General features: G+C 53.6%; 2 protein-coding genes across 7 annotated transcripts; one reads left to right on the plus strand and one right to left on the minus strand.

Moving 5' to 3' along the window:
- The first annotated feature begins 520 nt into the window (after positions 1 to 520).
- LOC143824454 (adenine phosphoribosyltransferase-like) lies at positions 521 to 7905 on the plus strand. Of its 2 annotated transcripts, none has more exons than XM_077311789.1 (6): positions 521 to 1004; positions 1495 to 1651; positions 2813 to 2906; positions 3361 to 3507; positions 6435 to 6530; positions 6613 to 7905. In XM_077311789.1, the coding sequence occupies exons 2-6, from the start codon at positions 1529 to 1531 to the stop codon at positions 6768 to 6770; spliced, it is 618 nt and encodes a 205-aa protein (XP_077167904.1). In that variant the 5' UTR covers positions 521 to 1004; positions 1495 to 1528; the 3' UTR covers positions 6771 to 7905. The 2 variants fall into 2 exon arrangements, with proteins under 2 accessions (XP_077167904.1, XP_077167905.1); XM_077311790.1 differs by lacking the exon at positions 521 to 1004 and adding an exon at positions 1032 to 1108.
- RAB34 (RAB34, member RAS oncogene family) lies at positions 7888 to 20437 on the minus strand. Of its 5 annotated transcripts, none has more exons than XM_077311783.1 (11): positions 20237 to 20437; positions 17952 to 18048; positions 16848 to 16939; positions 14610 to 14678; positions 13861 to 13962; positions 13664 to 13728; positions 12642 to 12693; positions 11562 to 11643; positions 10858 to 10948; positions 10357 to 10464; positions 7888 to 9032 (listed from the first exon to the last, which is right to left on the minus strand). In XM_077311783.1, exons 2-11 carry the CDS (start codon positions 18003 to 18005, stop codon positions 8965 to 8967), a joined length of 783 nt encoding a protein of 260 aa, XP_077167898.1. In that variant the 5' UTR covers positions 18006 to 18048; positions 20237 to 20437; the 3' UTR covers positions 7888 to 8964. The 5 variants fall into 5 exon arrangements, with proteins under 5 accessions (XP_077167898.1, XP_077167900.1, XP_077167901.1 ...); XM_077311785.1 differs by having other exon boundaries at positions 14610 to 14675; positions 20237 to 20436; XM_077311786.1 differs by having other exon boundaries at positions 14610 to 14675; positions 20105 to 20324.
- Between the last annotated feature and the right edge of the window lie 1460 nt (positions 20438 to 21897).

Here is a 21897-nt window from a genome sequence, read left to right on the forward strand (position 1 = left end):
AGCAAATGGCGCCCTCCAGTGGCAACGTGGCTTAATGATTAAAATTTAATTATGTGGAATTCGGTATTTACGCCCTGCTTTTCCACCCAAGGGGGGACGACCCAAAAGCAACTTACAAACACTCTATTTTCTCCTCACTACAACAGGGGTAGTCAACCTGTGGTCCTCCAGATGTTCATGGACTACAATTCCCATGAGCCCCTGCCAGAAAACGCTGGCAGGGGCTCATGGGGATTGTAGTCCATGGACATCTGGAGGATCACAGGTTGACTACCCCTGCACTACAACACCCCTTCCATGGAGCTAGACCCAGCTGGGTCAGTCTGTGCGTAGCAGCAGAAAAGAGCAATATTCCAGGAGCACCTCGAATAATACTCGAAATTGTGGCTCTTCCCCAGGCCTCAGCTACGAGCCTCGCTGCTTGAGAAGCCCCTCCGCGCGCTGCCCAACCTCAGAAAGGTGTGTCTCATCAGCAGGAGGGGGGAGTTCAAATATTTAACCTTTTCCTTAATTCCCCACGACTGTTTGTTCCCGGCCCTGGGCTGACCAGGGAAGGGCGGGCTCGAAACAAAAAGATACGGGGATCGTGCCAATTCGCCTCAACGGCGCTCCTGGACGCTTGCTCTTTTCCACTGCCACGACAACCCTGCGAGGTAGGCCGGGCGGAGAGAGACCGGCCCACGGCGCGTCTGCAACGGCGCCCGGGATTCCCGGCTCCTGGGCCAGGATCCAGGCCGCTGGCTGAAGACTTGTCCTGCTCAGGGGACGCAGGGGCGCCGAGGACTGGAGCAGAACTGCTGCGAGCGTCCGGCCCCGTCGCCTCGCCTGGCCTGCGTCCGGGGCTCCGACGTGCCAGCTGGCCGAGGCTCCTCAGGGGCCGGACTTGGCAAGCGCCGCCGAGGAGGGGCCGCCGCCGCCGCTGCCCTTTGGCCCGTCCAGGCCCGCCTGCGCCCGAGCGTCGCGTCCCTCCGCAGGGCGGCGAAGAGGAGCGGCCCGGCCGCCAGGTAGGGGGCGTGGGAGGCGAGCGGGTGGGCGGGCGCGCAGGGGCTCCGTCTCCAGCCCTGGCCGGGCCGCCGCCAGCTTGTGGGCGAGCCCGCTCCGTTGCAAGGTGCTGCAGGAGACTCGGGGGAAACGGGCCGTCCGGGGAAGCCTCTGGGAGCAGGGACAGGCCTCCAGGGCGGGCCTGGAGATCTCCCGGAATGGCAGAGACCAGTTTCCCCCGGAGAACATGGGTGCAATGGGGGGGGGAGCCTCCCTGAGGTCCCTGCCCTCCCCAGGCGCCATCTCCAAATTCCCAGGAGCTTCCTAACCCAGGTCTGCCATCCCAAGTGACAGCAGCTCCCGAAGGCTCTGCCCCGCTGATCCTTAGGGATGCCCACAAAGCTGGCAGGGGCTCATGGGAACTGTAGTCCATGAACATCTGGAAAACCCCCGTTTGGCCACCCCTGGCTGCTCATCTCTACTTGCATTGATGTCTCCATTCCTTCACTGCAGGTTTCTCTTCACTGAGGCATCCTGACCTCCTTTCATGGACTTGCACAAAGTTGTCGCCTCCCAGGAGCGAGGCTGGTATCTGGAGCTGATGGCGCCCAACGCCAAGGGCCCCGGTTACGCCTGGCTGGACCCTTCCCGGCTCTACTGCCACCCTCGAGTAAGGACCCAGGGGTGGGGGTGGGGGGGAGACACCAATAACACAGGAGGGGGGCTGCCAGGTGGGAGTCACTTTTATTTAGGTGAGCTCAGAGCAGAACAATAAAAAAGCACTCCGCCTCACCAGAAAACAACATGAGACAGGACATCCCATCTGCAAAAGCGCATCGAAACATATGCAGAATTAGCATTTCAGGCCACTTTGAGCATTAGTGCAACCGAAGGGAGCCTGTACCCCTGGCCATGCTTGCATGCCCTGAGTGTTCGTCTCAGCGTTCCTAGAGAAGGGGCATTACGCCAGCAGTTGGTTTCATCCCTGCATGGTGAAGACGAGGACGAAAGGGAAGAGTCCCCGTTTTCTGGGTCATCTAGCCCAGCCATTCTCAGCAGGGGCCCTGGAACATTAGAAGGAGGCCACAGCTGGAAAAATGTCAGGTGAGGAGCCGAAAGGGTTTATGGGGGGCTCTGGCAACTGAACCAATGACATGCCCTTTTGGCATGAATTGCGAGAAAGTTCGACCTCTGTTAAGGGAAAGAAAAAAGAAATGACACCATCCGTTCCTGTGGGTGTGCTTGAATTAAGGCATCAGAGAAATAGCTGGATGTGCATGCTTTCCTGGCTGGAACGTTCTAGAAATCTGGCTTGTGTTATCTATAAGACAAGGTATATCGGTTGAAGTTCATAGTCTGAGGAAGAGTGCTTGCGCTCGAAAGCTCACGCCTTGAAGCAATCTTTGTTGGTCTTGAAGGTGCCACTGGACTCTGGTTTTATTGTGCTTCATCAGACCAACACGGCTACCCATTTGAATATATCGAGTATAGTTTACTCACTCTTAGCTTAAGCCTTTTTCAGCCTACCTCATTATGCAAGTGGCCAGCCTTCTGCAGGAACCCAAGAAGAGCTCCTCAAGGGGCTGTGGCCAAAAAACAGGTTGAGAATGGCCGATCTGGCCAATAGAGATGTCAGCCTTTCGACTGACCCTTGCTCTGTGCCTTGGACATCCCTTTGACCAGCAGGGGATCCTTGTAACGTTGGGGATCAGGCAGTGGTCAAAGGGAGAAGAGCAACAAAGGTCAACAGCCTGGCTGGCCGACTCGCCCACCAGCATGTCTCTGCCCTTCTAACCTGGTATCGTCTTGACCCTCCTTCCTACTTCCCCAGGCCTTGCAAGACTGCATCGAGGACCTGGTGCAACCGTTTCAGGACGAGGCCATTGACCTGGTTGCGGGGATCGATGCCATGGGCTTCATCCTAGGTAAGGTCCACATGGTGGGCTTAATCCTCAAGGCAGAGCCCCGTCAGGGAGCAAGTGGTGGCAAGCAGACAGCTTTGAGCATATGCAGAGTGCTTTTCTTCCCCCCCCCCCACTCCACCCGCTTGGTGTTCTTTGTGTCACAGGGCATAACTCTTGCCCTCCAGTCAGAGATGCCAGCTTCTTTAGAGGCTCTGCTTTTGTGCCACTCGTAGAAACCAGCCTGGTGAACCTTTTCCCAGACTTCCCCTCCATATCTGGAAAAGTTTCACCGGCTTAGAGTGCGCCAAGCCTCCAGAGACAGCCCTGGGGCTGGGCCAGAAGAATCCTGCCAGGCTGTCGTGTTACAGATGCGAAGGTCTGATACTCCGTGGTTGAGGCTGCCCAAGCCTTAACGCAGAGGCGCCCCACACCCCTGCAAAGCGGCCCTCCAGAATCTGCTTTCCTCCGCCCTCAGGCGCTGCCATAGCCAACGTCTTTCAGAAGGGTTTCGTGGCCATCCGCAAAGCCGGGCACCTGTGCGTGGAGACCATCACCCACCCTTACAGGGACTACTCGGCCCGCGACAAGGTGATGGAGATGCGGAAGGATGTCATCAGACCAGGTGAGCCACTGGCCTGTTTCAGCCGGGCGCAAGAACACCAAGTTGTGGGGAGAGGAATGGGAAGGCGACTGTAAGCTGCTTTGAGCCTCCTTCGGGTAGGGAACAGTGGCATATAAGAACCAACTCTTCTTCTTCTTCAGTGATATCAGGGCTCTCTCAGCCTCACCCACCTCACAGGGTGTCTGCTGTGGGGAGAGGAAAGGGAAGGCGACTGTAAGCCGCTTTGAACCTCCTTTGGGTAGAGAAAAGCGGCATATAAGAACCAACTCTTCTTCTTCTTCAGTAATCTCAGGGCTCTCTCAGCCTCACCCACCTCACAGGGTGTCTGTTGTGGGGAGAGGAAAGGGAAGACGACTGTAAGCCGCTTTGAGCCTCCTTCGGGTAGGGAAAAGCGGCATATAAGAACCAACTCTTCTTCTTCTTCAGTAATCTCAGGGCTCTCTCAGCCTCACCCACCCCACAGGGTGTCTGTTGTGGGGAGAGGAAAGGGAAGACGACTGTAAGCCGCTTTGAGCCTCCTTTGGGTAGGGAAAAGCGGCATATAAGAACCAACTCTTCTTCTTCTTCAGTAATCTCAGGGCTCTCTCAGCCTCACCCACCCCACAGGGTGTCTGTTGTGGGGAGAGGAAAGGGAAGGCGAATGTAAGCCGCTTTGAGACTCCTTCGGGTAGGGAAAAGCGGCATATAAGAACCAACTCTTCTTCTTCTTCAGTAATCTCAGGGCTCTCTCAGCCTCACCCACCCCACAGGGTGTCTGTTGTGGGGAGAGGAAAGGGAAGGCGAATGTAAGCCGCTTTGAGACTCCTTCGGGTAGGGAAAAGCGGCATATAAGAACCAACTCTTCTTCTTCTTCAGTAATCTCAGGGCTCTCTCAGCCTCACCCACCCCACAGGGTGTCTGTTGTGGGGAGAGGAAAGGGAAGGCGAATGTAAGCCGCTTTGAGACTCCTTCGGGTAGGGAAAAGCGGCATATAAGAACCAACTCTTCTTCTTCTTCAGTAATCTCAGGGCTCTCTCAGCCTCACCCACCCCACAGGGTGTCTGTTGTGGGGAGAGGAAAGGGAAGGCGACTGTAAGCCGCTTTGAACCTCCTTCGGGTAGGGAAAAGCGGCATATAAGAACCAACTCTTCTTCTTCTTCAGTAATCTCAGGGCTCTCTCAGCCTCACCCACCCCACAGGGTGTCTGTTGTGGGGAGAGGAAAGGGAAGGCGAATGTAAGCCGCTTTGAGACTCCTTCGGGTAGGGAAAAGCGGCATATAAGAACCAACTCTTCTTCTTCTTCAGTAATCTCAGGGCTCTCTCAGCCTCACCCACCCCACAGGGTGTCTGTTGTGGGGAGAGGAAAGGGAAGGCGACTGTAAGCCGCTTTGAGCCTCCTTCGGGTAGGGAGCAGCGGCATATAAGAACCAACTCTTCTTCTTCTTCAGTAATCTCAGGGCTCTCTCAGCCTCACCCACCCCACAGGGTGTCTGTTGTGGGGAGAGGAAAGGGAAGGCGACTGTAAGCCGCTTTGAGCCTCCTTCGGGTAGGGAGCAGCGGCATATAAGAACCAACTCTTCTTCTTCAAAATGGGGATAGTGTTAACAAAAAAACAATACTCTTAACCAACCAGTTGGTAGGACCCAAAAGGTTGATCATGTTGGCCATTCAGTGATGTCCGATTCTTGGCGATCCTGCGGCTCAACTGTCGCCACAATTTTCGATCTTGCACCACTTCTTTTAGTTGAATGAGACTCTGGCCAATGTCCATTTCGGTCGTCTCTAATCTCCGTGTTCTTTGTCGGCCTGGTTTCCTTCCACCACTGACCCATCCTAGCTCAATCGCTCTCTCCATTGAGCTGGATCGCACAAGAGGGCCAAAGTAAGTGAACCAGAGTTTCCCGGTTTTGCTTACTAGAACAAGAGTTATGTAGGATTTTCCTTGTTTGTCACTTTTTGCTGCCCACGGAACCCGCAGAAGCGTTCTCCAACACCAGAGTTCAAAGGAATTTGGCACCCACATTACATAAATATTCAAATTACATTAATTGTGCGCCACTCATGAAGTCAAAACATTTCAAACATAGACATAGCCCGTAGGCCAGGGGTGGTCAAACTGCGGCCCTCCAGATGTCCATGGACTACAATTCCCAGGAGCCCCTGCCAGCATTCGCTGCCAGGGGCTCCTGGGAATTGTAGTCCATGGACATCTGGAGGGCCGCAGGTTGACTACCCCTGCCATAGGCTAATCGTTGGAACCCCAAAATAGTGATCGTACAATGCTAGACCTGATGCATTTCAATCTCATGCACAGAACCTTTTAGCAGCCGTGGAGATGGCGACTTGCATTTGATAAATGGGTGTCTCCCATCCATCCCATTCTTATTAGTCTTGTTATTCAGAGAGGAAAAATTGGAATTTTAAAATCTCACTGGCTGCATTTCCTACTCTCTCACGTGTGTGTGTTCCGGATTAGACCCCTGAGGAAGACCCATTTGGAGGAGGGGGGGGTCTAGCATTGTATGGTGCGTATTCTACGCTTTTAACTCTTTAACTTTAGAAGTTGCACACAATAAACATTAACGCAATTTGAATACTTATACCAGGGGTAGTCAAACTGCGGCCCTCCAGATGTCCATGGACTACAATTCCCAGGAGCCCCTGCCAGCATTCGCTGGCAGGGGCTCCTGGGAATTGTGGTCCATGGACATCTGGAGGGCCGCAGTTTGACTACCCTTGACTTATACCGTGCTTCAGCCAGCTGCCGGAATGACAGGGGTGGGGCCAAAAGCCAGCTTGCCCAACCCTCCACCCCAAATGCAAAGATCGCCCAGTCCCAAATTTCCTGATCGGAACCCCAAGATGGGCAGAGGCAGCCACGATCCAAGCAGAGAGGACAAAAGAGCCCGGAGCCCTAATACACCCTTTGTGGTACCTTCTTCTGCCAGGCCTCCGAGTCTTGCTGGTGGACCAGTGGGTGGAGACTGGGGGAACCATGCAGGCTGCTATCCAGCTGGTGGAAGAACAAGGAGGCGTGGTGGCAGGTAAGGAGCAGGGGGGCTTGACCGGTGGACCCCCCCACCTCCAATAGCGCTGATTGCTGCCTCTGCTTCCCCCCCCTTGTAGGAGTGGCCGCTATCTGCATCGAAGACAGCGAGGGAGGCTGTTGGCTCAAACAGCGCTACAAGTGGGCCCACTGCGTCCCGCACCACCTGATGCCTCAGTTCAATGCTCACTACCTGCACTCCTTCCGGGCCTTTGAAGCCAAACAAGGCCTACCGTAGCGGAAGGGAAGGGGCACACCCCTACCCTCCAGGGTCAGCCGGCTTGACGTCGCCCCACCCAGCTCTAACACCCCGGCACCATGGCAGAGAATACTCCAAACCCAGAGAATACTCCACAAACTCAAGCTTCCAGCCCTGCCTTTCAAAGGGGTCCTCTCTTAGCATCCTGTCTTCTTCCGGCCAGATATCCCGGAAATCCTACCAGCAGGGAGAGAAATCAGACGTTGTTGCCCCGCCACCGGCATTCAGAGGTAGTCTGCCTCTCCAGGTCCCCTTTAGCGATCACATCTAACAGCCACCAGTAGGCCTCTCCCGTGTCTAATCCCTTCACAGCTGTCTAAGCTAGTGCCTGTCACTAAATCCTGAGGCAGTGAGTTCCACAAGTTACGGGCTGGATGCTAATTTCCTGCCAATGGAAGGGTGATGTGATTTTTGCTGCTTTTCCTGCTGCCTACGTTTCCATTTGCCTGTTATGCCGATCCTGGGGGTTCCCTGGCCGGAAGGGACAGCCTTTCAGGGAGATCGAGGGGCTGATGCCTCTGGAGGGAGGGTGCAGGAAAGTCATATTCCGCTGCCTTGACCTGGATAGCTCAGGCAAACCCAACCTCATTAGATCTCAGAAGCTAAGCTGGGCTAAACCTGTCTAGTATTTGGATGGGAGACCAACAGGGATTTGCGTTGTAGTTCCTCCAAGGAACACCAGGGGTCACGATGCAGGGGCAGGCAAGGGCAATCCACCTCCAAAAGCCCCTTGCCTGGCTGCCAGACAATCCACGGATCTCCTGGCTACACGACACACATGCGATTTTACAAATAAAATACAAACCCTGGCAGAAGTGTCTTCCACAAGAGAAAAACATCAACAGGCTGAACCCTGCACTGCAGGACGCACTTTCCTAACTCCACTGCGGCCCGGCTTTCACGGAGTGCCTTTGAGCGCTCGTATCCGGCAGAAGTGAGAAGAAATCGCTTCTGCATCCACCACGTCCTCCCATGCTCCCTGCCACCACCCAGCAGTCGTCCCAGGCTGATAGGCTCCTCCAAGGTGCAGCCTTCCCTGCTCCCAGCAGAAGCTGCTGTAAGGCCATTGAACTAACCCGCGCTGGCAGAGATCAATAAACCAGAGTGAATCTTTGTTTTTTGGTGCTTGTTATTACCGTTCGGAATGGATAAAGTGCTGGAGGGTGGTTTCGTATTTGTCCTCTGGCATTGCTGGACTTGGAGGGAAGAAGGGGCTGCAGAGGTGAAGAGGACAAGGGGGCTCCCATGGGTGTCGTCCAGGGTAGGCAGGGAAGGTGGGGCTATGCTCCGCCACCTTGGTTGACAGCACCGGACAGAATGGGGGCGCTCAGCGTTCCTTTGGGGGAGAATGGCAGGGCCAGGACTCACAACCTCTCCATGGCAGGAAGACCCTGACCCAGCAGCATCTGGTCTTGGGAGGGGGGCAACTGGGATGCTACAGCTGAGGGGGATTCTGGGGAATCTTGATCTTGCTGCCCTGGTGGGCAGGATGCTCCTGTCCTGGTCCATCTGGAAGGCAAGGGGCTGGGGCTGGGTCAAGAGCTGAGGTTCCCAACTGGCCAGAATACGGACCAGGGCCCAAGGGGTTGAGCACGCCAATTCTGGCTACATCCCTAGCCGACCAACCCGCTGGGACCTCCAGACAGGGACAGGCAGGAGAAGCAGTGTTGGTTCCCAGACTGTGCAACGAGGTCCGAAGAAGAGCTGGGTTTTTATATCCCGCTTTTCACTTCCTGAAGGAGTCCCAAAGCAGCATACAAAACCCTTTCCCTTCCTCTCTCCACAACAGCCACCCCAGGAGGTAGGAGGGGCTGAGAGGGCTCTAAGAAAACTGCTGGAACAGATCAGATTTAAGAGAACTGTGACTAGCCCAAGGGCACCCGGCTGGCTGCATGTGGAGGAGGAGTGGGGAATCAAACCTGGTTTTCCAGATGAGCATCCTTGCCACTCTTAACCACAGCACCATGATGGCTCTGTTGGGCTGTGGCCCAAGAGGGAAACGAGCCAGGAGGGGCTTCTCCTATAAGAGGGGATCCCTCGTTCGCTGGATGGTCAACAGCCACAGAAATCGGGGGCTGCCCAGCTCGGGGTGGGGGAATTGCTGTCCTTTGGTATCAAAATGAGTTCAGTGCGAAGATGAGGCAGATGATGGGATGCAGCCGGCGGGGCTGCATCACTGGCAGCATTTGGCGTGTCGTCTCTTCTCGGTCAGGTACAAGTCCCGTTCGTCGCTAGTGATCCCTGGAAGAGACAGCGCCAGGTGTGATCCCGGCAACGCAGGACCCAGCCCAAATCCTGTGCTCCACTCCCCTGTCAGCCAGGCTAAGTGGATGGCCCAGTTCTGAAGAAGAGTTGGCTTTTATACCCCGCTTTTCACTGCCTGAAGGAGTCTCAAAGCAGCTTACAATCGCCTTCCCGTCCTCTCCCCACAACGGATGCCCTGTGAGGTAGGTTTGGCTGGGAGAGTTCTGTGAGAACAGCTCTCACAGGGCTGTGACTAGCCCAAGGCCACCTGGCTCCCTGCATATGGATGAATGGAAAATTGAACCCAGTTCACCCAATCAGAGGCCACTGTTCTTAACTATGACAGCACACTGGCTTTCTGCAAAGGGCAAAAGCACTAGAGGGGATGCTTATAGGTTCAGAGCTCAGCATCCAGAGCAGGTCAGCAGTCATTTTGGGTTCTGCTTTTAAAGCCAGCCCCTCAGCTTCACGGCTACTGAGCTGCACCCAAAAGTGGGCAGGTGACCAAGTTGGGCAGCTCCCCACTGTTGACTCAAAAATTTCCCTGTTGTTTTTCCTTCTCCCTTTCGCAGGTCAACCTCGTACGTATTTTAACACTTGTTTCTATTTCCTCAAGCCAAATATCCACCCTCCCCTTAACACGATATGGCTCTTATGGTTATTTCTGCTTACTATCATTGGTGGTGTCAAAAAACAGCAATAAGAGAAGTAAATGGTTTAAAGCAGGGGTAGTCAAACTGCGGCCCTCCAGATGTCCATGGACTACAATTCCCAGGAGCCCTTGCCAGCATTCGCTGGCGAATGCTGGCAAGGGCTCCTGGGAATTGTAGTCCATGGACATCTGGAGGGCCGCAGTTTGACTACCCCTGGTTTAAAGCATCATTGAAAAGGCCTGTGCCTTCTGAGCAGACCCTAGGAGCCAGGGGTGGCCAAACTGAGGCTCTCTAAATGTCAGTGGACTACAACTCCCATGAGCCCCTGCCAGGAAATCCCCAATGCTGGCAGAGGCTCATGGGAATTGTAGTCCATGAACATCTGGAGGACCACAGGTTGACTACCCCTGCTCTAGATGTCTGTGGACTACAATTCCCATGAGCCCCTGCCAGCGTTTGGAATTTTCTGGCAGGGGCTCATGGGAATTGTAGTCCACGGACATCTGGAGAGCCTCAGTTTGGCCACCCCTGGTGTAGAGGCAATCTGGCTCCAAAGGTCTGATCGATAGGCGTTGTAGCATGGAGACCAGGAGGCAAAGCGGCTCTAGCCTCTTCCGCACGTGTGATGAGCACAGGGGCTGGCCACCCGCACGCAGCACGGCACTTACGCACGATGTCGCCGATCCGGCGAGCGCTGCTCTTCTCCAGCTCCGCCAGGACGCTGCCCTCAAAGGTCTGTGCCGCCACCCGGAAGAAGAATTCCCGCACGTTCTCGCCTGCAACGAAGGGGAAGGAAACCCAAACATCTCCAGCATGTGGGCACAATGAACACATACAGCAGGGATGGCCAAGCTGTAGCTCTCCAGATGTCCATGGACTACACTACCCATGAGCCCCTGCCAGCACGCTGGCAGGGGCTCATGGGAAGTGTAGTCCATGGACATCTGGAGATCCACAGCTTGGCCACCCCTGACATAAAGCAGTCCTGAACCATTGGGGAATGGCAGCTTTAAACGTTCACACCATGGCAAGATTCCTAGAGCTGTAACTTGGTATTTGCCACATGGTAATCCAGCTCAGTGCAGGAGGACGTCTTGGGAGGAGACGTGCCCCGAGATGGAGGTGCCCCATTGTTCCAAGGGTCCCAGGCAGGATTTGGAAGAGCTCACCTGTGAGAGATGACACAGCCCAATATTCCGCCTGCATCTCTTTAGCCACCTTGAGGGCATCCTTCTCCATGAGGCTGTACTGTGCAGGTGACTAAGAAGAAGAAGAGTTGGGTTTTATACCCCGCTTCTCACATCCCAAAGGAGTCTCAGGGCGGCTGACAACCTCCTTCCCTTCCTCTCTCCACAACAGGCCCCCTGTGAGGGAGATGGGGTGGAGAGAGTTCTGCCAGAACTGCTCTATGAGAAGAGCACCATCAGGGCTGTGACTAGCCCATGGTCCCACAAGCTGGCTGCATGTGGATGAGTGGGGAATCAAACCCGGCTCGTTGGATTAGAAGCCATCGCTCTTAACCACCACACCAAGGAGACAGGGAAAGGGAAAGTCAGCAGGTTCAGGTTCAGCCAGCAAGAAGGAAATGAGGAGGACCTAGGAAAGGTAGCAACATGGTTCTCAGAGGGAGGCTGGCAGGGACTCTCCATGGTCTCAGACAAAAGGCCTTCACATCACCCACCACCTTTTAGCAGGTGGTTCCAAGAACTGAACCCAGGACCTTCCGCATGCCAAGCAGGGGCTCTTCCACTGAGCCATGGAATCAATGAGTGATTCTTCCCTTAGCCAGGACACAGTAGGACGCATGCCCTAAGAGTCCTGGGTCGCGGCAGGGGGTGGCTGTGCCTCTCCTCTTTGCCCCCGTCCCTCTTACACTGAGATCCTTCTTGGTGCCCACTAAGAAGAGGATGACGCTGGAAGGATTGTTCTCTTTCAGGGCGTCCGCCAGCCACTGCCTGCAAGGGAGAAGCGGGAGAGACACACAGGTTTCCAAGTCGGGTTTTGAGTTATTTTTCTCAAATTAACCTCTGTCAACCATTTGACTGTGGGGGACCCCTGGAATATTTTTCAGGCTTCAAGGAATCCCCGAATTGGTGCCATGCCCCTTCAGAGAAGGAGACGTGGAAGTAAGGTGTGGAAGCCAGCCAAGTAATCATTCATCATTTCCATAGGCCTGTAGAGAAGCAGGGGAAGTCGGATCAGACCTTAGGAGCGACTAGCCGAATATCTGGGAAAGGCCGTGGAACCGCTGGGGAGCTCTCATGTAACCCCAGAGTTCCCCAGGATCTCTGGTAGGGAACCCCTGCTTTAAATAAGTTCTCCAAGTGGTGCAGAGAGGAGAGAAAGAATTTTAGAAAGTTCACCACGTTTCAAAAGACACTAAAATGTTTTACAGCCTTTACTATTATAACATGCTGGAAGTTTGGCTGGATGTGCCTCATCCTCCTAGGGCTTGTATTAATTTTCGGAGTAGTACATACATCTAAATAAATAAATATTTTTATTGCCTGCCCTTCTTGGGCAGGTATCAATCACATACAAATCTAATTATGGTCATTAAAAACATACCATACATTCCTTCAGCCGCCAGTTCTTGAACTGGGGGGGGGGGGGTGTCCCAGATCTTTGGAGAATAAGGAGACAAAACTAACTGGGGGAGGGGACAAAATGCAGACTAAAATTTGCTTTGAAAAATTTGCTATCTCTGAATCGGCATTGCCAATAAAGGAATTTCCCTATTGAACGAAGGTACAGGGGGAGGAGGGGAATGAAGGGCTGTAAAATCCAGCCAAACTGTAAAGTAACCAACTTGGGGTTTCTACCCATTCACAATTTTATTGATTTTTGGAACAGAAGAGAAACGAGTCTGGACCTGTAACAAGCAAGCCTGCCCCCCTCTCCCCAGGATCCCAGTGGGCCTTCCACATCCCCCCCTTCCCCCAAGATTACACACCTGGTGTGGTCAAGAGATGTCACGTCGTTCACGTCAAATACAAGAATGATGGCTGCAGAAACAGAAATTGGGAGAGGGGGGGTCGCAGGTGAGCAAAATATTTCCAGAGGAATATGCTACGCTCTGCCCCTGGCCCACAGATGACATGGGACGGGGTGGTGGGTGGTGGTGGATTGGGCAATATTCCTTCACATTCAAAATTGCCACACCTGGCCAATCCACCCGAAACCCGGAATGCACGGAAGGTTGCTGGAACGCAACAGCCTGTGCTTTTCACAAGGAGAACGGACAGGGCCCCCGTCACTTTTAAAAGCTCGCAAAGAAAGAGAAGAATTTTTACTAGCCCAGCCAGCATAGAACACCAACAGCCCCCCCCCCCCAAAAGTCAGAATAAGGCTTTCATTCTCCTACTTGAGGTTAACCTGGAACCAGCTGTATAAATCCCGACTTGCAAAGACAGGGAAGCCTGCAGATTCCATTTTACCCCAGGCTGCACACCCGACAACAGTAGCTGAATGGTGATCTTGCAGCTCCCCTTTTCTCCATCCAACTTTGTGTCCCCCACCTCCACTGTTGCTACCATTAGACGTCAGGAGGAAACTGCTGGCTAAGTCCCCGTCCCCGACCACCCTGGCAGCCACCCAACACTTTCAGAATGCAGTTCGGGCCAGTTGGGGCTTCTGGCCGGCCACCAGAGATCTGACTGGCTGTGCAGTTTTTTAAAATATCACTTCAGTGAGCGGCTGTCCTCATGGCACAGGGATCTATCTGATCCTTTTAACTGGGAATGCTGGGGATTGAACCTGGGTCCCTCCGCACTCCGAGTGGATGCTCTGCCATGGAGACCCCTCCTCCTGAAAGACACTTGACCCATGAAGCTGCCTTATGCCGAACTGGACTATTGCTTCATCAAGTTCAGTACCGTCGATTCTAGCTGGCTCTACAGGGTCTCTGGCAAGTTTGATTCCTCACTCCTCCACATCAATTTCACGCACACACGGATCTCTCTGCTAGCATCTTACCTTGTGCTCCTCGGTAGTAGGTGGACGCGATGCACTTGAAGCGCTCTTGGCCAGCCGTATCCCACCTGGTGCAGGGGGAAGACGCAGCCTGTAAGCTCAAAGCCCCTTGAGGGGCTGCAGCAACCCAGATGGTCTCCCCGTGGCTAAAAGGGCCCCCAGGACAGGTGCCCAAAGTAGGCAAAGGTTTCCATACTCACAGCTGCAGGCTAAAGGGGACCCCCAACACCTCAAAGCGCTCCATCTCAAAGTCCACGCCGATGGTGGCTTTGTAGTTTTTGTCGAAGGAGTCTTTGCAAAATCTGGGGAGACAAAAGAAAAAATGAGACCCCCAATTCTTCAGGCCTGCCTGAAAGAGCCATTCCTCTGCTTTCCTGCCCCAACCAAGTTTCCAGCTCACATGGCTACATGGATGGGCGAGGAGCAGAAGTGCTTATTTGGTTTTTCTTTATTTTTAAAGACCGTTTTCTTATTCATGGGCTTTAGTCAGTCTCTCTCTCTCGCCCTTTTGCATCATCATTGTAATATTTTAATTTGTATCCTGCTCTTTCCAACGCTCAGGGCGGGTAACAGCATTAGAACGTATTCAAAGACTAAAAATTTAAAGCATTCCAGATACCACAACTCATGTCCCGACTAAAATCCCAAATTAGAGCAGGGGGGGGGAGTTTTGTCAGGAGCTGATCTTCCTCCTCCCCTAATGATTTGTGTAGGAACTGCTTTAGAAAGTTCAATGTTTTAAAGAGCCGTTAAAAAAAGGCCATAGGAGGTCAGGCCAAGGAGAGCAAATGCTTCAGCCATACAATCAAGGAGGTTGAGGCACCCAGGCCTGGCCTCTCAGCTCTCTCCCGGCCCGGAGGAATCATCCAAGCCCCTCCCTCCTTCCTGCCCCAGTGACACTCCAAAGGTGTCTCTCGGAGCTCTCCATCCCAAACCGCCCCAGAGTTACCTGTTGATCAGACAGGTTTTGCCCACTGAGAGGTCACCCACCACGATGATCTTGGATATTTTGAACCTGCTGAGTTAAAAACAACAACAGGTGAAGACCCGTCAGCCGGAATATAAGCAGAAGAAAAAAGTTTCAAGCTGGCAACAGCAAAATAATTGATTGCAATGAAAACAATGTTCAACATAATTTCAAAGCAGATCCCTAGGTCTAGGGAGCCAGTTTGGTGTAGTGGTTAGGAGTACGGACTTCTAATCTGGCATGCCAGGTTCGATTCTGCACTCCCCCACATGCAGCCAGCTGGGTGACCTTGGGCTTGCCACGGCACTGATAAAACTGTTCTGACCGAGCAGTGATATCAGCGCTCTCTCAGCCTCACCCACCCCACAGGGTGTCTGTTGTGGGGAGAAGAAAGGGAAGGCGACTGTAAGCCTCTCTGAGCCTCCTTTGGGTAGGGAAAAGCGACATGTAAGAACCAACTCTTCTTCTTCTTCTTCTAGTCCGTTTTCGACAGCTTCATCAGTGATATTCGCAACACAGTTAATAACTGAATCTTCTCTAAACGCAATCTTTTGGATGAAGAAATTATTATAGAAAATGATTTTGTCTCTGGTAATGTTTTGCCTTGCATAGTTCAATCCCCAAATAGTCATGCCATATCCAAATTTGTAGGGGGTCTACTAATATTAATACCACAATGTGTGACCCCTACTGCTGAAGAGTAATTACAGATTGCGATACTATTTTCTAAGAATTCCATATGCTGCCCCGGCCCAGTTCAGTAAGTATTTCCTTGCTTTGTGCAAAGAAGAGGTGGCCATAGGGTTCTGTACAATCAGAGCTGTGTAAAACTTTTAATTTATTTCTTTTTAATTTTAGAATTTTTAAAACTGAGCTATTACCATGTATTTTAAATGCTACTGAAATCTGACAGTCCCCTGGGAGAGGGCAGGGTATAAATATATATATTAATAAATAAGGTGGAACCTCCATGTTCAAGGGCAGTCTACTTATGCCAGGTGATTGGGAGAAACTATAGAGCAGGGGTAGTCAAACTGCGGCCCTCCAGATTGTCCATGGACTACAATTCCCAGAAGCCCCTGCCAGCGAAAGCTGGCAGGGGCTCCTGGGAATTGTAGTCCATGGACATCTGGAGGGCCGCAGTTTGACTACCCCTGCTATAGAGCAAGGGTGGCCAAACTATAGCTCTCTGGACTACAATTCCCATGAGACCCTGCCAACATGTGCTGGCTCATGGGAATTGTAGTCCATGGACGTCCGGAGAGCCAGTTTAGCCACCCCTGTTTTAGAGGCTGCCCCATCAATTCCACATTCTGCCAGAGACTCTTTTCAATGAAACATGGTTGGGCTAGTGCCAACTTGCACCTACAACCCAGCTAAGGGTGCTAACCTCCAGGCAGGGGCTGGAGCTCTCCATACATCCCTTATTTATTTATGCCTCATTTATTGAAAACATTTGTTTCGCCTATCCTGACACAAACGGCTGCACCAGAAGGTGGACTGCCTGGCGTTATATCTTACCATGGTCTCTCCTCTCCCTAAACCCCGCCCTCCCAGGTTCTACCCTCCAGGTATTAGGAGTCGACAACCTAAATGCAACACCTGGCTCCTCCCTCCAGAAGTGGAGACTGGACCGTTGAAGGCACAGAAAGTGCTTTCCGTTAGCAGGCGGAGTCCCAAGTCTGCCCTCCAGCTGCATTCCTGCTCTATGACATGCCTTTGACATGCTCCGGCACACCCCAGGCGTCAGAAGGGGACTCCCCGCTGCCCTGTACTGCTGGAGAAGCAAGCGGGACAGGAAAAGCAGCTGGGAGCCCTGTGAGGCTGGGGCCTGCCCTGGAGATACGTTCTTCTCTTCTGGCGCTGCGTGTTCATGCACGAGGCCGGGGCGTCTTGGAGGAGGGCAGGGAGCGGTTCCTGCTGGCAGCAGAGGACAGGACTTGCAGTAATGGGTTTAAACTACATGGAGATCAGCACCGGCTAGATATCGGGATAAAACTGTCACATTAGTTCAGCAGTGGAATTGGCTGCCTAAGGAAGCATTGAGCTCCTCCTCATGGGCAGCCTTCAAGCAGCAGCTGGACAGATCCTTCTCCTGGAGGCTTGAGGCTGATCCTGTACTGAGCAGGGGGCTGGACTAGATGGCCTGTCTGGCCCCTTCCAACTCTATGATTCTTTCAGAGCCTCTCCCTCACCTTTTGCTCTCCAAGTGCTACATACCCCACAGTGCCGGTGCGCTGGGCCTGACACATCCCGACCACTTTGGAGTGGAAGGAGGTTCTGGTATGCAGAGCTGCCTCTTTGGTGAAGCACTGAAAAAGAGATCGGGGGGGGGGGGGAGGAAGCACAGGGCAAGGGGAAATTAGGACACTCTCAGATAATCTCCTGCAGCCCTCCACCTGCTCAAGGACCGGGGTGGGGCTGGAGGGAAACGCAGTATAAGATTTCAGCCCAAACCAGAATCTGCTGCAGGACGGTGAGGGAAGAGGCAGCACAACCTCTTGTAATATTACCCTGCTGCTAAATTATCCCTGACCTGGATAGCCCAGTCTAGCCTGATCTCAGAAGCTAAGCAGGGCCGGCCCTGGTGAGTACCTGGATGGAGAACACCACGGAGCTCAAGGCCGCCATACAAAGGCAGGCAATGGCAAACTACCTCTGACATCCCTCGCCTGGGGAACGCTACAGCAGAGGTGGCCAAACTGTGGCTCTCCAGATGCACATGGACTACAATCCCCATGAGCCCCTACCAGCACATGCTCATGGGAACTGAAGTCCATGGACATCTGGAGAGCCACGGTCTGGCCACCTCTGCCTCACAGGGTCACCATATGTTGGCTGTGATTTGACAGCCAAACAAAAAGCAGCTGAATTGGCCAAGAACGGTAATGAGTAACGATAGTGTGTAAAATGATTATGAAGCAGCTAGGACACGGTTTGCATTTGCATGCTGCAATCTGCCAGGTCTGTTGCCCCTTCCTGTGGGCAATGGGGTCCCCTGGGCAGCCGTGCTGCTCTGAGGGCCCACAGGGTGCAAGGGACACTCCCCAGCCCACTGGCCACTTCCAGGGCATCCTAACAGCAAGACATTGAAATGACCGAAACAGGAGGTCCCTGGAATGCATATGCCTTGAGGGACAACTGCCTAGCTTTGTCCCCACTCCAGATACCAAAAAGAGGCCCACCCAAGGCTTCTTGCCCCCTGCTAGGGCAGCCAGGCCAAAAGCCACCCTCCGCTGCTCACAAGGAAGATCCTAGCCCCAGCAGTGTGTCTCTTTTTCTGCTTCCGTGCCCCACAGCCCTCAGGAACTGTGGTCTGCTTACCGGGGGCAGTTCAGCGATGACCCGATCCCTCCTGACGGGCGCAAGGAGACTCATGATTGGGACTCAGGGCAACTGCAGACGTCTTAGGCGTTCATACCTGGAAAGAAAAAAATGTTGGTAGGGATTGTAATGTGGGCATTTTGTTTCTAAAGGACACCCTGGCCTCCCATCCTCTTGGTTCTTCTTCCACTCAGGCCTGAAAGCCCTAGCAACTGTGGACAGGGGTAGTCAACCTGTGGTCCTCCAGATGTCCATGGACTACAATTCCCATGAGCCCCTGCCAGCATTCGCTGGCAGGGGCTCATGGGAATTGTAGTCCATGAACATCTGGAGGACCACAGGTTGACTACCCCTGCCGTATGAGACAATCTTCCTTGGCCATTTTGTATCATCACCACAACCACAAACGGTGAAGTTCAGCCAATTCAGCCTGAACCTGGCCCATAGGGAGCTTGGAGACCCCCCCCCCAAAAGGACCTGCCAACGTCTCAAAGACAACCCTGGAACTTCTGCCTCAAAAACTTCCCCCAAACAGAAGCTGGGCTTGGATTCAAGGAGTCTGAAGGCCTGGAAAATAGAAGAGAAAGTCATTCCACAGCAGGACTCACAGCCAGAAGATGGAGGGACAAATCAAAATACAGTGGGACCGTGCTGAAAAATGGTACACGCTCAAAACAAATCAAAGCGGCTCTGTTTGGCATACTTTATTCAACAACGCCACCTTCTCCTTTGCATTTCGCATTCATGGGCTCTCTAATCATAGCCTCATGTCCCCAAATGTTTTTAACCGGCACAGGGCAACCAGGAGCTAGAAGAATGTTCATAGAGAGCCCACGCATGTGAAATGCAAGGCACGGTGCACCGAGAAGGTTGCATTGTTGGAAAAGTGTGCCATAGTCAACCTGTGGTCCTCCAGATGTCCATGGACTACAATTCCCATGAGCCCCTGCCAGCATTTGCTGGCAGGGTCTCATGGGAATTGTAGTCCACGGACATTTGGAGGACCACAGGTTGACTACCCCTGCCATAGAGAGCCACTTTGATTTCTGATGGTGCTTGTTTTGCGTGCGTACCGTTTTTTCAACACAGCCCCACTGTATTTTGGGTTGGTCTCCAACGTGCTGCTGGATCCGAATTGAGCTACTCCAACCCAACACGGCCGCCCTCTGAAACGGTGTCCAGGTGATCTTATGCATAAGGAAAAACATTATATTCTTAGGAACTTCGTGTTCCGAAGTTGCCCCACTTCAGAGTCAAAGTGGCATAACTGCAAAATGGAAAATATCACCACTACTGCTTCTTAATCTTTGCAGGAGTAGGGTGGGAGCGGAGTCTGATCCCAAAACAACTTTATTGTTCATTCAACACCTTTGAATCCTATCCTTTTCCTAAGGGGTCCAAGGGGGCAAACCCTCTTCCGCTTTATCCGTACAACAGTCCTGTGAGGCAGGTTATGCCACCCAATAATTTTCTGGGCATAGCGGGGACCGGTCCCCTGTAGTGCTTAAGGGAGACTGCCTCTAATCCAGAGAACTCCCAGTTTGATTCCCCAATCCTCCACATGCAGCTGGTTGGGTGACCCTGAGGCTCTCACCATTCTCTTAGAGCTCTCCCAGCCCCATCTACCTCCCAGGGTGTCTGCTGTGGGAAGGGATGGGCATGTGATTGTAAGCCGCTTTGAAACTCCTTCGGGTAATAAAAAACGGGGTACAAAACCCCAGCTCTTCTTCCCGGCGGCTACTCCCGGCTCCCTACACCGCAGGGGCATTGTGTAAACGGCATCAGACGGCGCCACCCCCCTCTGCCGCTCTGCTGCACGTTCGCGGGGCGCCTCTAGTCCCGCGCCCTGGGAGGAGAGGAGGAGACCCGGATCCCGGGGAGCCATCGAGGCGCCTCGCCCGCAACGTCGAAGCCGCCGGATTCCTCCCTCCGGCGGCGCCATCCCGCCCGCCCCGTCGCGCAGGAAGCTTGGAGGAGAGCGCGGCCGGTAACCCGATCCCCGGAAATTCCAGAGGACGCTCCGGCGGAGGGAAGGCGCGGGAGTCGAGGGATGCCCGCCTCGCGAAGGCAGGAGAAGCGCAGCGGCCTATCCGTCGCAAGACACAGCTGCTAAGTCTACAAGGAGGGTGCGTGGGGGGGGGGGGTAGACTTGCCGACGCTCTGCACGTGCCCAGAGGCACTCTCGCCTTCCCGAGCCGCAAGCAAAGGTCCGCTCGACGAGGCAACGCGGGCTTGGACGCCGGGGGCCCCGTCGAGGATCGGGCCGCGGCGTGCCGGCCCCCTACCTTCTCCGGCGGCCAAGCGAGCAGGCAGACGAAGCGCCCGGCCGCGCCGTCCCACCCGGCGGCATCTGCTCCCAATTAGTGACTCAGAGGCTGGCGGGGGCGGGCAGAGCCCCCCGCAGCGAGGGGAGGGCGGGAGGAGGGGCCCGGGGCCGGACTGGGAGAGCGCGCCTGCCGAGCCCCGCGACGGGCCCGCCCGCCGCCCAGGAAGCCACCCCCTCCTCTCCCCTGTGCCAACCCGGCCCGCATCTTTCCAGCATCTTGGTTCCTGCCAGCGGGCACCCAGGGCAAAATCTCTGCAAACAAGTTGGGCTTTATTGCGCCAGGGGCTCTGATGCTGTCACATCGAGGAGATCCGGGTTCAAATTCCTTCTCAACTTTCTTCTGCCCCTGCCCCTCCTCCTACCGCTATCGAAATTGAAATAATCCAAGGATATATGTCTTCTCGAAAGTGTTTTAATAAGGGCAGCTGTGGCTATGCTAAGAATTTGTGCCTTGTTCTGCACTACAGGCTCGGCCTCAGACTGTCCTACATGACAAAAGGTATTGGAATAAGAATCATAAGAAGAATTGGTTTTTATACCACCCTTTTCACTACCCAAAGGTGTCTCCAAGCAGCTTACAATTGCCTTCCCTTCCTCTCCCCGCAACAGGCACCGTGGGAGGCAGGTGGGGCTGAGAGAGCTCTGAGAGAACTGCTTTGTGAGAACAGTCTGCTTTGTGAGAGCTCACCGGGAATGCCAACTCTGCCTGCAGCGGGGATTGTAAAAAGGACGGTTTGATGCTCAGGATTGCCAGGAAAGGGAGGGACCGAGAACAAAACTGCCAGTAGAAACAGACCTGGGTGCGGTCGCATGTCGAATACCATGTGCAATTCTGGTTGCTGAATCTCAAAGAGAATATGGAAGAGGAGGGGTTGTTTTTATATGCTGCTTTTCTCTACCAGGAGTCTCAAAGCCGCTTACAAACGCCTTCCCTTTCCTCTCCCCTGTGAGGTAGGTGAGAGGCTGAGAGAGCTCAAAGAGAACTGCTCCTATCAGTGCTGTGACTGGCTTTAAGCGACGTATATCAGCTAGATCGCTAACGATCTATCAACTTCTGTCCAATAAGTTTATTTCCTCTTATTCCACAAAGCCACAAGTCATCAGCTCATCCTCTTTTCTGCAAAAAAGAAAGACAGGCTGTCTTTTGCGCATGTGCCATTGTGTGCTTCCTTGTTGCTGTTGTTTGCATTCTCTCTGACTGGCAACAGGCTGGGGCTCCTGAGCCCCACCCTGCCCAAGGCATGAACCCCTGCCTGCGAAAGGGGAACCATAGAAACATGTGGCCCATGTAACTGGATTAGCAGTGATATTTCCTTCCTTGTGTGTCTGTGTGTGTATCTGGCGACAGGAAACTTGATTATAGAATTATAAACTAGAGTTGGCAGAGGCCAGACAGGCCATCTAGTCCAGCCCGCTGATCAAGGCAGGATCCGCCTGAACCAACCATAAGCATCTATCCAGTCGCTGCTTAAAGACCACCAATGAGGGGGAGCTCGCCTCGTCCTTAGGCAGTTGATTCCACTAGATATCCCCCTCGCAATATCTAGCTGATACACGTAGTTTAAAGCCATTTATGCAGGTATCTCCTCTGCTGCCAACAGGAACCACTCCCTGCCCTCC

Source organism: Paroedura picta, chromosome 15 (genome assembly GCF_049243985.1).
Source record: "Paroedura picta isolate Pp20150507F chromosome 15, Ppicta_v3.0, whole genome shotgun sequence".
In the NCBI taxonomy this organism is placed as follows: domain Eukaryota; kingdom Metazoa; phylum Chordata; class Lepidosauria; order Squamata; family Gekkonidae; genus Paroedura; species Paroedura picta.

What these genes read in the sequence shown, in the direction of transcription:
- RAB34 (XM_077311783.1), bottom strand. Translation starts at nt 18,005, where the DNA reads ATGAGTCTCCTTGCGCCCGTCAGGAGGGATCGGGTCATCGCTGAACTG. An exon ending in CAGCGCACCGGCACTGTGGG is followed by an intron (nt 14,679 to 16,847) that starts GTATGTAGCACT and finishes TTTTTAACTCAG; the next exon opens with CAGGTTCAAAATATCCAAGA. An exon ending in CTACTACCGAGGAGCACAAG is followed by an intron (nt 12,694 to 13,663) that starts GTAAGATGCTAG and finishes CTGTTTCTGCAG; the next exon opens with CCATCATTCTTGTATTTGAC.
- LOC143824454 (XM_077311789.1), top strand. Translation starts at nt 1,529, where the DNA reads ATGGACTTGCACAAAGTTGTCGCCTCCCAGGAGCGAGGCTGGTATCTG. An exon ending in GGCTCTACTGCCACCCTCGA is followed by an intron (nt 1,652 to 2,812) that starts GTAAGGACCCAG and finishes CTACTTCCCCAG; the next exon opens with GCCTTGCAAGACTGCATCGA. An exon ending in GAAGGATGTCATCAGACCAG is followed by an intron (nt 3,508 to 6,434) that starts GTGAGCCACTGG and finishes TTCTTCTGCCAG; the next exon opens with GCCTCCGAGTCTTGCTGGTG.